General features: G+C 37.2%; 1 protein-coding gene across 8 annotated transcripts in view; it reads right to left on the bottom strand.

The window, feature by feature from the left end:
• Nucleotides 1–17,272, bottom strand: part of ANKS1B (ankyrin repeat and sterile alpha motif domain containing 1B) — a 393,719-nt gene that overhangs the window by 325,801 nt on the left and 50,646 nt on the right. For all 8 annotated transcript variants that reach the window (XM_032444024.1, XM_032444026.1, XM_015858789.2 and 5 more), the window contains exons 4-6: nucleotides 16,436–16,732; nucleotides 9,347–9,422; nucleotides 7,011–7,112 (exon numbers count right to left, since the gene is read on the bottom strand). In XM_032444024.1, the coding sequence (XP_032299915.1) occupies nucleotides 7,011–7,112; nucleotides 9,347–9,422; nucleotides 16,436–16,732 (475 nt within the window). The remainder of the gene's footprint in view (nucleotides 1–7,010; nucleotides 7,113–9,346; nucleotides 9,423–16,435; nucleotides 16,733–17,272) is intronic.

Raw genomic sequence — 17,272 nt, forward strand, 5'->3', positions numbered from 1 at the left:
GAGTGACTTCCTCTCAAAGAAAAGGAAAAAGTCTTTTAAACTCTAAAAGAGCCAAATTTGATTAGCACAGAAGTATGAACACTCACCTTTCCAAGTAGAAGAATCTTCAGCAACTAGATCAGGTGAATAAAGCAGGCTCACCAGCACACACTCTGAGCATGGCCCTGCAGAACAACCTTAGTTCTCCATTTCTCTGTGCCTTCCTGCACAGCCATTGTCTCGCAACACTCACACTTTGAGCCTGGCTGCCTGCACCCCCAACACCTGATCGAGCTCCCTCAGCTCCACCACATCCCATCTCAGCTCTCTAGAAGCAGCTCCCAAAGTGCCTCAACTGTTCCCCAGGAAGGAGCAAGCCCCAGCCAACCAGAGGCTTCATGACCCAATTCCTCCTTCTCACAGCAGCGGTTACATGAAACCAACTGCTAACTGCTACCTTCACATCGAGTAAGGCAGCAGGTGTGAGCTGAGACCAAGGCTGGACTGCTCTAGTCTCCCTCATGTCAGAGCAGAATTCTGAATGACTCAATTTTAACATGATGCCAGAGGGAAAAAAAAAAGTCTGGATGTTTTGGTGTAAGTGCATAAGGAGACGTGTTAGGGATGAGAAACAGAAACAAGCACTGGAGCTATGATTCTGAGATAAGTGAGGAAGTGGGTTTAATTAATTAACAAACATTGTTTATTAAAGTGCTATACAGTACTTTATAAAGGGAGTTGATGGATACCCAGGAAAAAAAATTTAAAGTGAAGGAAGTGCTGGGGAATCGACATTCCAATTCTTTTCCTCCCACAAAGATCTAATAAATCCTTGACTGGAAAAGTCTTTCAGTAAGGCTGCAGAATTGTTCTGAAGGGTATGGAAAACCTATTTGTCCACAGAAAGACAGGGAGAGAGAGCGAGAATAGATTAAAGCCCTGTGATAACAACACTGCAACTATGTGTGCATGGAAGAGAAAACAGAGTCCTGGTTCTGTTTCCATTCCAGGAGCTGCTTATGTATTTTCCACTTATGAATAACTGGGTAACATGTACAAACTACGTTACTTTCTTAAGCACTGTCAGTAGAAGAGATGTGAAGTGGCTTTCTACTCCATCTCCCTCCATACTCCATATGCTGCAGATCTTACTGTGTCTTTATTGTGCTCCCATCATTTCTCATTTGTGTAACTATCATCTCTCTTTTTTTTTTTTTTTTTTTTTTTTCATAATACCAAGAATTCTGTTTCCAAAAATAGTGAAAGAGCAAGATCCTAACAGAAAGCATATTGGGCCAGGGAGAAAGGGTTGGAAGATGGTATATAGTGTGCACCTGCGTCACGTTCACATGTGCTCAAACTAAAACACAGCTGGTCGGTTTAATTTTAGGCCTACTAGCCTTGGCAACATCCCTTTCATCTTCAATGGCTAATTATAAAGCCCTAAGTGCCAATACTGTTAACTGCTTCAACACTGAATGCTTTAGTTTCACTACATCCAAGAAATGAATGTGATAATTCTCCAGTCTTTGAATTTGTAATGTCAAAACAGCTAATTCTTCATTACCATGTAAAGTATCTATACTGTAGTAAGTATTTTTAACTAAGCTCAGTTCAGTTCAGACCTGAGCCAGACACAGAAAATGATGAAACATTTATGAAAGATGTAGAATTAAAACTTGAACTGTCATTCTAATTTGTTTGTAATTAATAGGCAATAAAGAAAAGTTCAGGTGGTGTACAGTTTAGTTATTTGTTTTTGGGTTGCTCTTGAGAGAGGTTTCATTATTATTTGCCATCTATTTGATAATGAAACAAACTCTCCAGGAAACTTAAAGGCTTCTCAAGCACCATTTTTTTTTTCTTCTCTGGGAACTTCAATTACTGTTTTCTCAGGATGATTGAACTGATTTAATATTGCTGCCTCCATGAACTACTTCCATGGATGTAAATTAATTTCTTCTTTCAGAGAACTTCTTTCCATTCTAAGAAATTCCTCATCAATTGACTTCCAACTAACTCATAATTCTCCCTGAAATCTTTTCTTGCAATTTTGCTATACCTCTTTGTTTAGCACTGAACACAGTCTATCAATCTCACCAGTAATACTGTTCGCATTATTTCCTGGTTTATTTCATCAAGCATCTTTCAGCCTTTGCAGTAAATTTTGGAAGCTAGTATCTTGTAGCAGGAACATATATTATGCTCTATGTATATTAATACCACAAACTGTACAGGGGCTCTTTTAAGACATAACTAAGATTTCTAGGTTTTATAACAATGCAAAAGGGAAAATGGTAGAAATTAGTAAAAATGCCAGAAATTAAAATCTTACTCTAGCCTGGCAAAAAGGTGAAAGAATCAATTCAATACCATTATGTCATCATACAGAAAAATAAAACAGGAAGAAACAAAATTCAGAAAGTAATTATCTGACACCACTTACTTCATCTCTTTTTCCTTTTAGTCTACATGAAAGAGATGTAAACTTGCCTAGATAATCATCTGAACACAGAAAGATTAGCAGGAATGTATTTGGAAGCCCCTAACTCTCCCTCAGCATTTCTTCCTTCTTTGCATGGAATTCATTACCTACTGAAGTCAAACTCCAATGGAGTACATTAAGGCTTCCCAGACTCCCAGTGCTTCACTGACTTTTTACCAAAAGTGAAAAAAATACCCACATTTCAATGAAAAATGTACTCAACTAGATTTTTAGAGATGGGGTAGGTCTGCTGTATCATCATCAGTGCTAATACTGAATCCTGTCTTTCTTGTTCTTGATTTTTCAACTTCATCTCAAAGTTCAACCTTTTCCTCTGATGGTTAAAGGTTCAGTAAACCCTTTGCTGATGAAAAAGAAACTCAGTAAGCTCCACAGAGGAGTACTGAAGGGGCTTGTCCAGTTTTTTCAAGTTTCAAAATGACATTTCTATAAACATTTTTCATCCTTGCGTATCACTTCTGAATATAAGGCATACTGAGCAAAAAAAAACAGCTGTTTGTTATAAGTCATACTACTACAAGCTTGAAGTACTAAGCAGCTTTCTTCATATTTTCAAGGCACATGTGAAAGAGATACTGTGATAAGAAAAGAAGCTTTGAAATTGATAGATTTTTTTCTTTTTGTGATAAAAACTAGGAGCAGGTACTGACCTATAAAAACGACAAAGGCTTGAGGTGTGTTTGGGTGTGGGTATTACTTTTTGACACAGAGCAAGGTTACTTTGAACAGACTGTTGATTGGTATAGTTGAGACTATCAAACTGTATCAAATTTAGAGCTCTCTTCTGCTGTTTCCACTGTTTGATGAAAAATTCTGCCATTTCCCTGGGACAAAACTAACTCTGGGACCTACATCACATAAGAGGCAAATTCATTAAAGCAAATAGACATATTTGCTTTCCTGACGTGGGATCAGGAAAGCCAAGGCGCAGGCAGAACTGAACTTGGCGAAGGATGTGAAAAACAGTAAGAAAACCTTCTACAGGTACATTGGCCAGAAGAGACAGGCCAAAATGTGCATACCTACTTTGGTAAATTTAAAAAGAGAACTGGCTTCAACAGATGAAGAGAAAGCTGAGGTGCTGAATGAGTTCTTCACCTCAGTCTTCACTCGAGGCCAGGATTATAGTCTTTTTCACGTCCCTAAGTCTTGCACCCCCATACCCCTATGTGGGGACCAAGGAGGCAAATCCCTCCCCACTGTAAGGGTAGAGCAAGTCCGAGAGTGCCTCCTTAGACTGAATGAGTATAAGTCTATGGGGCCAGATGGCGTGCATCCCAGGGTCCTGAAGGAGCTGGCTGAGGTGGTTGTCGAGCTGCTCTCCATCACATTTGAGAAGTTGTGGCTGTCAGATGAGGTCCCAGATGATTGGAGGAAGGGTCACGTCACTCCCATTTACAAGAAGGGGAGCAGGGAGGACTCGGGGAACTACAGGCCGGTGAGTCTCACCTCTGTGCCTGGGAAGATTATGGAACAGATCCTCCTGGACAACATGCTTGATCACATAAAGAACGAGCATGTGATCCTAGACAGCCAGCACGGCTTCAACAGGGGAAGGTCATGCTTAACTAATTTTGTGGCCTTCTATGATGGAGTGATGGCGTTGGTGGTCAAAGGGAAGGCGACCAGTGTCATTTACCTGGACCTGAGCAAGGCCTTTGACATGGTCCCCCATCACATCCTCATCTCCAAATTGGAGGGAAGTGGATTTGATGGGTGGACAACTAGATGGATAAGCAATTTGTTGAAAGGCCGCAGACAGAGGGTGGTGGTCAATGGCTCTATGTCCAGGTGGAGGCCGGTAACGAGCGGTGTCCCTCAAGGGTCTGTCTTGGGATCGGTGCTCTTTAACATCTTTATTAATGGCATCGATGAGGGAATGGAGTGCACCCTCAGCAAGTTTGCTGACGACACCAAGCTGAGTGGTGCGGTTGATACGGTGGAGGGAACGGATGCCATTCAGAGGGACCTCGACAGGCTGGAAAGCTGGGCTCGGGTGAATCTAATGAGGTTCAACATGGCAAAGTGCAAGGTTTTGCACTTGGGCCGGAAGAACCCCAGGCACCTGTACAGGCTGGGAGGAGTTGTCCTTTTGAGCAGCTCGGCAGAGAAAGATCTGGGGGTCTTGATGGACGAAAAACTCAACATGAGCCAGCAGTGCGCTCTGGCAGCCCGGAAAGCAAATGGGATCCTGGGCTCCATCAGGAGAGGGGTGGTCAGCAGGGATAGGGAGGTGATTGGCCCTCTCTACTCTGCTCTTGTGAGGCCCCATCTGGAGTACTGTGTCTCCACATCAGTACAAAAAAGACATGGAGATTTTGGAAAGGGTCCAGAGGAGGGCCACAAAGATGATCAGGGGGCTGGAGCACCTCCCCTGTGAGGACAGGCTGAGGGAGTTGGGTTTGTTCAGCCTAGAGAAGAGAAGGTTGCGGGGTGACCTCATTGCAGCCTTTCAATACCTGAAGGGAACTTACTCCCAGGAGGGGAGTAAACTCTTCGAAAGGGCTGACAATAGCAGGACACGGGGAAATGGTTTTAAGTTAAAAGAAGGAAGATTTAGGTTGGATGTTAGGGGGAAGTTCTTCACTAGGAGAGTGGTTAGGTCCTGGAACAGGCTGCCCAGGGAGGTTGTGGATGCCCCGTCCTTGGAGGTGTTCAAGGTTGGACAGGGCTCTGGGCAACCTGATCTAGTAAAGGTGTATGTTTGGTGGCCCTGCTAGGCAGGGGGGTTGGAACTACATGATCCTTGAGGTCCCTTCCAACCCAGGTCATTCTGTGATTCTGTGATTCTGTGATATTTATGTAATTACAACACTGATTTATATTATTTTAAATACTGTTACATATCTGTAATAAGCTATTTAGGTCACTCTGAATACAATGCCTCCTATTATTTCCATGGAAACTAGAACACATACAAAGAGAACAATGACACTATTTGATATTACAAATTCTCAACTACAAAACACTACTTTGAACATAGTCACCACCATTAGCTATGCATATTCACCAGCAATGAACAAGAGCCTGCGTCCCACACTAATAGAAATCTGCACCAGCAAAGATGACCCACAGTTCCATAGTTGTTCTGATGGTGTTGCTGTAACGCACCAGACACCACCTCACTGTGCTCCTACCCACTGTTTGGTCTCCATAAACACTCAGCAAATGTAGATTTATGTCAGATAACACTGTCAGACTGCCCCTCTGCTGCCATCTGTCACACAGCAACATGTAATGGCATTTTGGTGGGAAGGTTTAACCTCTATTGTCATACTACCAGCATCCACCTATGATGTCATGGGCTGACATAATAAAGTAGGAGGTATTACTTTTGGAGCAGCCCTTGTATATTATTGGTTAATAAACTGAATCACAACACCTTGCACTCCAGGTGATCATTACTCAACTGTAAACAGGTAATAAGGAAGAGAACTGCATAGCTGGAAGTACAGAAGGGGGGAAAAGAAAATGGGACAAAAGGAAAAAGAAAATGGGAAGGAGGGAAAAGAGTCAGACAACCCTTTTCACTAACTGTGAGCTCTTAATTCAGTTCATCTATAACACGAATCGGTACCTTAAGAGAAGTACCTCCTCACTCTGCAAAATTTTAACTATACTTGTGGAAACTTTATTTCTTTTGTACCACCGCCTCCCACACTGGAAACGTTTGTTGAAGCGAGCTAGGCAGTGTGTAAAGAAAAGAAAACCTGAAGAAAGGATGCTGTTTGGCCACATGACGTTATTTTCCCTAGGAGATGTTCTTATGATATGCAGAGACAAGGGAGACTGAAGCATGAGATAGCATACTCTTAGTCCATAGTAAACGGATTAAAATGGCTCATATAAAGACAAGAAGAATCAGTACGAGTGTAGATGCAGTGCTAATACCTGCTGTTGTCACCTTAGTAAAATACAGCTACAGAAAGACTAATCTGAAAATGAAGGTGAGAATACCATGCAAGAAGAAATAGATGTGTAGCACTGAATTATGTACTAGCTCATGTTTGACTGTTAAAAATTGAATTCATGAGCTTTACACCATGAAGCTGAAGAAAGAGAATAAACATACGCCAAAAAAAATTCTTTGTTTCTGCCATAATGACAAGTTACTGCCTGCTTTTTTTTTTTTTTTTTTTTTAATTTTAAAGGAAACGTGAAAGATGACAGAAAAGGTTTTGAAAATTTGTCATCATTCTGCAGTTACATTTGCTATTTAGGAATGAATTAAGCCTTTTAATTTTATTTTACCATCACAATCGAATGGAACTGCAGTGAAATTTTGTAGTATTATTTTCCTATGCAGAATGTACAAGAAGTAACTGCAAGTGACACACCACAATAATGTCTGATGTTAGAAAGAGGAATTATATTCAACCACTTAATTTTGTGTATCTAGCAAACAAGAATTTTCAATTCAAAAAAGAACTCTTTTTGTGCAGTGAGATATTTTCAGTGTAGAAGTTGCAATATATCTTCATATGCCTCTAGTTTGTTTCTACAGATGTAACTGAATATGACTTACCTTGAAGCAGAGCAACAATTTGGAGTGACTGTTGAGATGGATGTTCTTTAAGAATATCTAAAACTGTTCTACCCAAACTGTCCTTTATGTTGGTATCAACTCCTGAAAAAGAAAATGATTTCTGGTGACAATTTTAAACTCAGATACATCTAGGGGTGGCTCAGTTATCTGACAAATCAAATGCAAGCAGTTAAACAAGTGTAGCAGATTAGCTGCTCTGCTACAATTGAAATACAACATCCATTTCAGTTTAAAGCTTCAGTGGCCTAAAATTCACCTGTGGACATGAATTGTTTTTATATTTGATGATAGAAAGTAAGCTTCTTAAACAAAATTTGGCAATATTTTAACAGACTGTTCCTATGTAACAGACATCCTGAAAACAATTCTTTACAAAATGAAGAAATTTTATAAAATCAATTTTATATTTTAATAGATTTTATAAAGTAAGAATTCTGAATATTTTTCCTGCATGCCTAGATTCTAATTCTGTCTCCAGTCTGCTGTAATTCACTGGGGACTTGCTAGAGCATAGTTTGAGTTCTGGGAGAAACACAGAAATAGTTATTCATGTTGTTTTGTAGTTCCTGAAAGGATTGAAATATCCATAAGTGGCATAAGGGCTGTATGTAAAGTAAGAACATTTCCCCACATACTGTTAAACAAGTAATGGGTTCAATCCATGAACATAACCATCAATATGTAAGTTTCGGGCTTATCTTGGATAGGTTTCTGAGAATGTGGTATATATGATACTGCATGAATCCTCAACTTTGTTTTGTCTTTAGGAATGTTTGCCAGATGGAGTAAGAATTTTTTACTTTAGATGCACTTTCATAAGAAGGATGAAAGATCCTAACAGTAGAATGATATTCATCACAGAAAACTATATAGAGGAAATCAGAAGCTGCAGGATTCATGAAGATATTGAGGAAGCATGAAGGGATTGATTTCTCTACTCAACAGAAAAGACTGCAGCTCTTGCTGTTTCCTGACCTGATTGAGAGTTTCCTAATTTATTTATGAGAAAGAGACATTTGTTTTCTCAATGAAAGTAAAGCCAAGATATTGCTGAGCTACTTAGCTAGGGTAGCGGATTTTCAGAGTCTGGAGAAATCAACTTATCCTTCTTCTTTGCAATAACTACTCAGAATATCTGAGTCTTCTTGGAGCAGAATTAAAGAAAAGGAGATTGCTAGATGAAAAGGGATCAAGTGGAGAACAGCACCAGAAGGTGCTGAAGGAGTTCATAGTGAATGTTTTACTATGCTGCCATGTAAAATTTTATAGCTGTAGAGACTATAACATGTAGTATTCCGTGAGACATATTATTTATCTGTGGTCTAAGGGCTTCCCATATTTCTGAGATATTCTCCATTCCTTCCTCTTTTGTGTTAATTAATATAAAAAGGCTGCCTTTTGGGGGGCAGGTGCAGATCCATTTCAGCCTTTTTTCAGTTATCCAAACAGAAAAGCATCTTGGAAAGACCTTTTTTTCCAAATGTAGATCTCAGATCAGATAGATGTGCAGTAGCTGAGATTCATTTGAGAAGCTCTGAGCATGACATTACTTCTTTTGCACTGTATAACCCCACAAGCACTGATAATAAAGATCAGTAAGATCCCTCTCTGCAATTAGAAATGCATTCTGAGAAATGCATCTCAGAAGCATTGTCTCTGATTATTCACATTTCATTGGTCTTCTAATTTATAATGGAACACAGTTGTTTTGATGATCAATTTACCTGAAATAAGAGTTAAAGTATATGGAATCTCCATTATGTAGTAACACTGTCATCTCAGAAGTATGACATAAAATCAAACTTCCTTCACAGTGGTTATAGAACAGGTAAGGGACAAAAGCCAACAGGCATTTTAGGTCCACTCAGGTACTACACTCAGTAGACTGTGCTGCTGTATAATCTTCAAGTCACACAGACCACTACAGGCTCCAATAAATGGAAGAAAAAAAGAAATGTGGCAATAACATCTTTTATTTCCTAGCTGAATCTAAATATACTTGGCTGTCTTTGAAAGTGAATTAGAAAACTCTGTAGCCATTTTGTTTTCAGAACACATTTATTCTCAGAATAGAGCGGCATACTCTAAGTCCTGTAAGGAATTTCTTAGTATTAGTGAAAACATTGCTTTTGTTCTCTTTGTGTATATTATTTTCTTATTCTAAAAGAAAATTAGTTTAACCAAAAGTCATGCAATTAGATACTCAAAGGTTGAGAAATAAAGCAGTAATTTGTATAAACAATATTTGAGGGGGTAAACATCAGGTTAGGAATACTAAGAGCATTTTATAAGTGTTTCCTGTAAGTTAAACTTACCTGTTTCAAGTAAAATGCGTGCCACTTCTACCTTTCCAAACAGGGCTGCTTCATGTAGCGCACTCCCTTTTTCTGTCTAGAAGAACAAAAATATTTTGACAATTAAAATACAAAGCTAAAATACCAAGGAATCTTTTTGAAAAGTATCTATTTTTTTTTCCCTCTACTTTACCTACATGTAAAAAATATTGAATTGGAAAGAAAAAATACTACCCTATCAGAATTTTTTATTCAAGAGGATGATGTAAATTCTGTCCATTTTACTATAAACACTAATAACTATGTAAGGAAATATAATAGGGGTATAATAAATCTATGAAATAAACAAAACTGCATTTGTGAACTATTATTAAAAGCAGTGAAAATCTAGTTCAATGGAACATAGCTGTTCAGCAGAGACAGTTTACATGTAGATAGCTACACTTAGGTGTTTCAATCTGTATCTGCATTACGTCCTTGATTGTCAGGTCAGGTGTACGGTGAGAACTGCCCTGGGATATCCCACCCGGCATCCAGTTGATGTTCCAGTTGAAGCTTCCATTTAATCTGCATCACATCTGCTCCATGCAGATGTCTGTGATAACCTATGATACCTCCAACAGTATTAGGTGTCCATGTTTAGATCATTTAGAATCCTGCCTTAGGCAACTGTGAACCTGATTTTGCAGAATTCTCTTACACAAAATTATTTGTGAATAGAAATTTTGCTCAAATAAAATTCACATTTCTGAAAAGAATCAAACTCTCTTAACAAATTATCTTTCCTACTATTTAGTATTCCTGGCTGTTACTCAAGAATCTGTAGCATTAGCTATAGATTGAAAATAAATAGCATTAACAATAACTAGCATACTATTAGATCTCACTGAATTTCCAGCTCATCTATTTTTTTTCAGAGAGTAAAGTAGATATTGAGTGCCTTTGAACTGTGGTCAACTGTTTAATTTTTGGCTGGTTACATTTCTATCCAAACATATCCATGACATTTTTGCTGTGATGAGACTTCCAAGACCAAAGGTACTTCAACTCTGAAACAAAATAGTAGTACATTATTTATTAGCTGTATCAGAATGTAGTGTTACAGAGATGCAAAGACAAGATATTTATGAATAATCAGTAATCTTGAAGTTTGATGTGACTGCAGAATAGGCATGTTTGAACAATTGCACCTGAAAACTCTTTGCTATGCCCTTAAAATAGGAGCACTCAATTTTTGATCTTTCTTCATACTTGGTGCATTGATATACAAAGCAGAGTATGAAAAACATCATACAGTACATCAGGTATAACACTAAAATGGAGAGGAAAATGAAGTAAATTAGAAAATATACATGTGAAATACATTCTGAAAACAATTTCTGATCTTTCTATTTTCAAAACAATCCAGATTGACATTCACAGACTTATTCTGAAAAAGAAAATTATGTATTCAGATTTCTTTAAAGACAGTTTCAAAATCCTTTATTTAAAAGTATCTAGAGGAGTTTTTCATTAACTGACAAACCTTAACACAAGATGACCCTACAATGACATAGAGCAACTGCAAAGGTACATAAGAGTGCAAGTTGCAGCTCAGAAATAACTGGGCATGAGAACAATTCTCACAAAAGGCATTGAAATCTAAAGGCCTGATTACTGAAAAACACCTGAGCTATCTCACAAAATCCTTGGCCACAGCCAAGGCCTTTTCAGTGTTTATGTGGATATGGCATTTCCTTTGGATTGGCCACTTGCTGACATTAATAAAACCTTGAGACTATTGAGCAGACCTAGTACTGTTAACACAGAGCTCACTATCAGTACAAGCTCTCGTGGAGACACCAGATAGAGTACTGCTAGGGGTCACTTAGATGATCGGGAGACTGGAGCATCTCTCCTGTGAAGAAAAGCTAGGAGAGGTGGAACTGTTCAGCCTAGAGAAGAGAAGACTCTTATCAATGTCTATATATATCCAACAAAAATAGTAGGGGATACCTGAGGGAAGAGTGCAAAGATGACAGCATCATGTTCTTCCCATTGGCGCCCAGTGCAAGGACAAGAGACAACAAGCATAAAGTGAAATGCAGGAGCTTCTGTTTGAACATAAGGAAATTCTCTTTATTATGAGGTTGACTTAGTTGTGTCACAGGTTTCCCTGTAAGGTTGTGGAGTCTTCCTTCCTCAAGCTATTCTAAAGCTGGTTGATTGTGGTCATGGGCAACCTCCTCTGGGTTCTTCCTTGAACCATGGATCCAATTAATGTCAGAGATCCCTTCCAATCTCAGCCATTCTGTGATTCTGTAAGAGGCAGTAAATACAGTGATGCATATGCCAGTAATGCAGTTCACTGAGGTCTGGTCCTACAGATGATGAAGTGCAGATATGATAAACAGATGTGCCTTGGCTAAAACTGCAGAGGTATTTCTGTATTAAAAATAAGGAATCTTTTTCAGTGGAGAAAGTTAACACACTTTAGTGATAACATCTATCTAGAATCCATTGCTGTGGGATGGTTTGAGACTGAGAAGAACTAATGCTCCTCTATGCCAAATCAATAGACCTGAGGACAAGGAAGAAGACTGATCCTTAGACTCATTCCTCAGCTAAGAGGTGGAAAAAATCCTGTCATGATAGACAGAACTGGCAGCAGTCCTTTCTACTGATCAAAAGTCCCCAAATCAGAGAGACTGGAGGAAAGGTAAGAAACAGTTGGCTAAAGCTTGTAAGAACTGAAATGAAGATTAACATATAAGGAATTTTCTTTTTGAGGGTTAAATGAGCAACTTGAGAGTTGTTCTCCAACAATGAACCAAAGCCCTGTTACATGCAGAGGCTGTAGAGAAACTTAAGCCACTTACAAATATAATTCATAAAGTTGGGAGAAGAATACAAAGCCAAGTGACATTCATTTTCATTCTGGTGTATTCCGTGGTGGTATTTCCTGTAATATCAGAATGCAAACCTGAAACAATTTGCAAGTATTCTGGCACTGCATAAGCTACAGGGCAGTCTTTGCTTTACAACTCAAAGCTATCAGACATTGCTAATTAATGCCATTTTCCAGAAAAGAGGTATAGATTGCAAATAATCTACTGGGATAAGGAATTTGAAAGGCACCCCATATAAGCAGTGGACTGACCTGTCCACTACAAAGGTGATTTTCTAAACCAGAAGAGAAATATTACCATCAAATTCAAAAGAGAAATCATTCTGGAACATGAAGATGTACATGAGGTACACTTGCAAGATGCAGATGTGTAATCCTGCATGAGATATCACAAAAATGAATGCTGACGCAAATCCTAAAAGCTCTAGGCAGGATTTCATGGTAATAAAGAATACCTAATGAGTGAATCAGATCCTTCTTGACCCAAAAAAACCCGAAACTGTCCAGAAGGCAGAAATGTCCTTATTACCAGAACGTTCAGTTGCTAAGGTCCATTTTAACACAAGGAAAAGGCTGATCCTCTGGTTGGACAGGGCCAACATGACTGGAACATATCCCTTTGTAAATGTCCATGTGGAATATAACTTGAAGATACAAATTTGGTGTTTTTTCCAGTGCAATAGAGCACATTACACAAATTGAAAGTATTAAAATGTAGGCAAATAATTTATCTACTCTTATATGAGATGCCCAAGGAATTTTGAGTATAGATCTCTTTTACTTATAGTGGTGTACATACGTGCTAATACACTCTTGTTGTCTATATTACAGCAAGTAAACTTAAAATTTATAAACAGTATTCTCTGCTTCACTTCATGAAGCTTTCATTGCCTTGGATCGTACAGCTTGAAATCTAACTACCTGGAAATTCTTCCACACTGACCCTTGATGCATGAAATATATTTTTATGATTACTGTGAACTAAAGTCTGCATGAGTTTATGCCAATGTATTATGTATTGATTTCTTGTCTTAAGTTTTCTATGACAATAAGATACTGCATAGTTCAGTGTGTCTGCCCCAAGTAGCTTATAGCTAAATACAGGCAGTGTCACAGCAGGGCATGCCAAACAAGAGAAGATAGAAGGACATTGTGAGTAGGAAGACCAGGATACACAAATCAACTTGGTGTACAATTTGCAAACTCGTGGAAAAGCATCAAGGGTTTTATTAGAACTTTTATTTGTTCATTTTTTAATTATGTAAATATGCACCAGCATGTAATTAGGTCGCTTGTTTAGTGCTTATTCATCAGCAGTTTACTATAGGCTTGATATGAGTCTTAGAGATACTCTGAATCACAGAGTGGTAGCTTTTCAAATAAATTCATGGAATGTCCTCCACACGTAGTAACAGCAAAAAGGGGCATAGTGCTTTGCAGAAGAACTTCAGTGATAAGCAATGGGAATTGTCATCATTACTGGGTCACAGAAGGAGGGAAGGCAAACATAGGTAAATAAAAGTAGAATAGGTATAGAAGGCCAAGGTGTGAAAGTATTTACAATTATAAAATTACTATTTACATGAAACTTATATACTGAACTATGCATTATCTTATTTAATGCTGAGGGTCCAAAATCTCTCACCAAAACTTGTATATTTTTCATATGTTTCAATTAAATTGAAAACTTCAAAGCATAAAGTGATGAAGGAGATTTGTATTGCCCACTTCTAAATAATTTCAGATAGAAGGATGTTGGGTAGACCCAGGGAATGAATAAAACTTGTGATTAATTTAATCAAAAACTAAATGCTGTCTATTATTAGTCCAAATATTTGCTATGACTAAAAGTGCTCAGGGAATACAAAAGAGAAAGATAAGATGGGTAAAGTAAGCTCCCCATTTAAACAAATAAATATTTACATTTACAGAGAGTGATAGAAGATAGGCTGTTTCTATAATTGTCTCTCTACATTCTGATAACTCTACTGCTGATAAGCTGAATGTATTTAATGTGTATGGATGTGTACAATTTTATTTACCACACGAGATTATACTTCATATATTCTTTCCCAATCAGCGATGCAGAGCAATTTAATGAATATTAAAACAGCTGAGTTCAGTTTTAAGTAACAGGCTGATATTGTGTGCTCTGCTCATTTTAATGAGCTGCCAGAAATCATCAACAAAGAAGTTTTCAGAGGTTACAGAAGTTAATGATATGCACAGAACCAACTTGCCAATACACTATGATGCAGAATGAAAGAAATGTATTGATGGAGAAAATGGACACAGCTGAAGATAAATTAATTAATTATATTCCCTTGTGGCAAATAGGTCAAACACAAATGAAATAAGATTCTCCAGTGCAAAAATTAAAATTAAAATACCCCTATCTAATAAAAAGAGAAAAATCAGAATATAAATAACTTAAACAAATTGTAATGCCACCATAAATAAACAATATATACATATATCTCAGAATTCTAGAATGCATGGCAAATAGATCAACATCACCAAAAGAACCTCTAATTTCTACCTAAGAGAGAGATATCACTGTACAAAATTGGCAGCCAATATATTTTTTTAAATTATCACAAAAATAATAATAATAATAATAATGCTGGTATAACTGTAGATAGAAATGGCTTAGAAGAATTTACAGTAGTGCTAAAATTATCTAGATTATGTAAGAGGAAGAAACATTTCATAAAAGCTCTGCAGAATATTCAAATCTCATGTAACCACTGCTTTGTAAGCTGTCTTGACAGTCTATTTTTCTTCAATGATTTTATTTATTAAGCATCAGTTCAGGCATTGCTCCAATTTCCTTCTGCCTTCCTCCTCATTCATTTTGCCTCCCATATAAAATAAATAATACATCCACAAAACTATATTCAAGGGTTCGATTATGTGTAGTTTTAGCATTAAACTCTTCTAACTTACTTAAGATGCAGTGATAGTAAAGGGCAGCTGAAACAAAAAAAAGCTGCTTGTTTTAGCCTTTTCAAGTGTATCATTTTCTAAAAAAAAAAATAATAATAAATTTAATATGGTCATAGATGTAAGCATAATGGTAGGCAAATACGCAAAACAAGTAAAGCACGAAAAAAATTGCTTCAGTTTGAACATTAAATATGGTAATGCTGATAAAGTAGCAAAGTAATTTTATCACATTTCATTTTGAAGACATTTGGAAATATCCATCTTCAGTCTTAAAGGATGTTAATATTTTCTGGTTTGTTTGTTGTGGTCTGCTTTTGCTTTTTTATTTATTTATCTTTCTTTTCCTTAAAAGCTGAAAATTTAAACTGCTTTGATGTACAGTTCAGAAGTAACAAAAGTAAAGTCTTTCTTAGTGTACAAAGATGATTACTGTTTTAGGCTAAATATACTTGAAGCTTAAAATGGCTTAGCCAAAGTTTAGGTAACTAAGTCTTAACTTAGCCAAAGTTTAGGTAAAGGTCACAAGAATTATTAGATTGTCTATTTACAAAGAATGCCAGGATGTGGCTCTAAAATAGATGTAATTACGTTTATATGCTTGTTTTAATTTGAACATAGATATAAAGTGATAGCCACCTTAATTCAATGGATATTGTTCAGACTCAGACCTTGCCTCTGTTCTCATCTATGCCACTTTCATTTAAAGTTACCCCTTTGACACCATTATTTTGGATTGTGCGCTGAACGGATAGATTGTTGGATTCAGTAGCTGAAAGAGAACACTGACTTCAATTTTCTTTCACATTTATACAACAAAGTATTTAAAAAAACTATTATCACTTACTGGATTTGTTTATCCCTGGGAAAACGAGTTCTCATTCAAACATTGTCAGGTTGCCATAACCAATTACACTAAGAGCCACAGATTTAGCAAGTCAGCTTTGTATCATTAAAGCCAAAAGTGTAATATGTATATTTATTTATATAAAAGATATAGTATGAGTATCTAAATCTGTATGCCTCAAGGCAATATTAAAATATATACTCAGTTTTGGAAATATTGATTTTTCTTGAGAACACATAATTTGGTTTGTAAAACCTTAATCGATATATATCATCCTATAACACTGATAACTGAAAATGCAAATACATATATATATATATAAAACAAATGAATCATGTTCTAAAGATAAAGACTAATAAAGATAACAAGAAAGTAAATAAAAATAGGAAGAAAGGACAAAAGGAAGAAATGAAGAAAGAATTTGTGCACTAACTTGGCAGCTGACATCCATTCCAGCCTCCAGAAGCACTTGTACAACAGCTTTGTGACCATTTCGTGCAGCAAGATGCAAAGGCGTGTGTTTTCTTGTATTACAGTTCATCAGGTTTGGATATGCTTTGATGATCATTTTTACAACACGCAGACGTCCATAAAGTGCTGCCAGATCCAGAGGTGTTTCTAATTTGTTGTTCCTTATTGTAGGGTCTGTTAGCTCTTCCAACAGAACAGCAACTACTTCTGAATGACCATACTGAGCTGCACAATGCAATGCAGTTTCATTTTCATTGTTCTGTTGAAAAAGAAGCTTGTGTTTAATCATACAATGGAATTGCTCTGCTTGTAAAAATCGCCTCCCTGAGATAACTACCTAGGCAAGGTCTGCAATATAATGTACGGTAATACATGCTAAATGCTTCAAAAAGACTCCAAGAAAATTTTACTAATAATACATTAATACGGCAGCTTTGTAGGTCTCAAGCTGATCAGATCCCTGTGGCTGTGTTGTTCCCAGTGCATTTTAACATGTCCAAAAATACACATTGTTCATGAGGATATGCCAAAATCTGTAACTTCTTGATTCAACTGTTCTTAAAATCACAGCTGAGTCCTTCATTTAGAAATACTCTGACAAATAAGTCTCTCCCCTCAATATATTGTTTTTAAGCCATAAAAGTTTTCTATTAGAGTTGTGAAAACACAGAGTAAAAGTGTGTAAGGAAAGTGTATCAGGTTATACACTAATTTCCCACAGCACTGAAAAAGTTAGCATCAAGACAATAATCAAAACTCCAAAGAAGTCAAAATAGCTAGTATAGATATTAGGAAGACT

Source organism: Coturnix japonica, chromosome 1 (assembly GCF_001577835.2).
Source record: "Coturnix japonica isolate 7356 chromosome 1, Coturnix japonica 2.1, whole genome shotgun sequence".
NCBI lineage: Eukaryota > Metazoa > Chordata > Aves > Galliformes > Phasianidae > Coturnix > Coturnix japonica.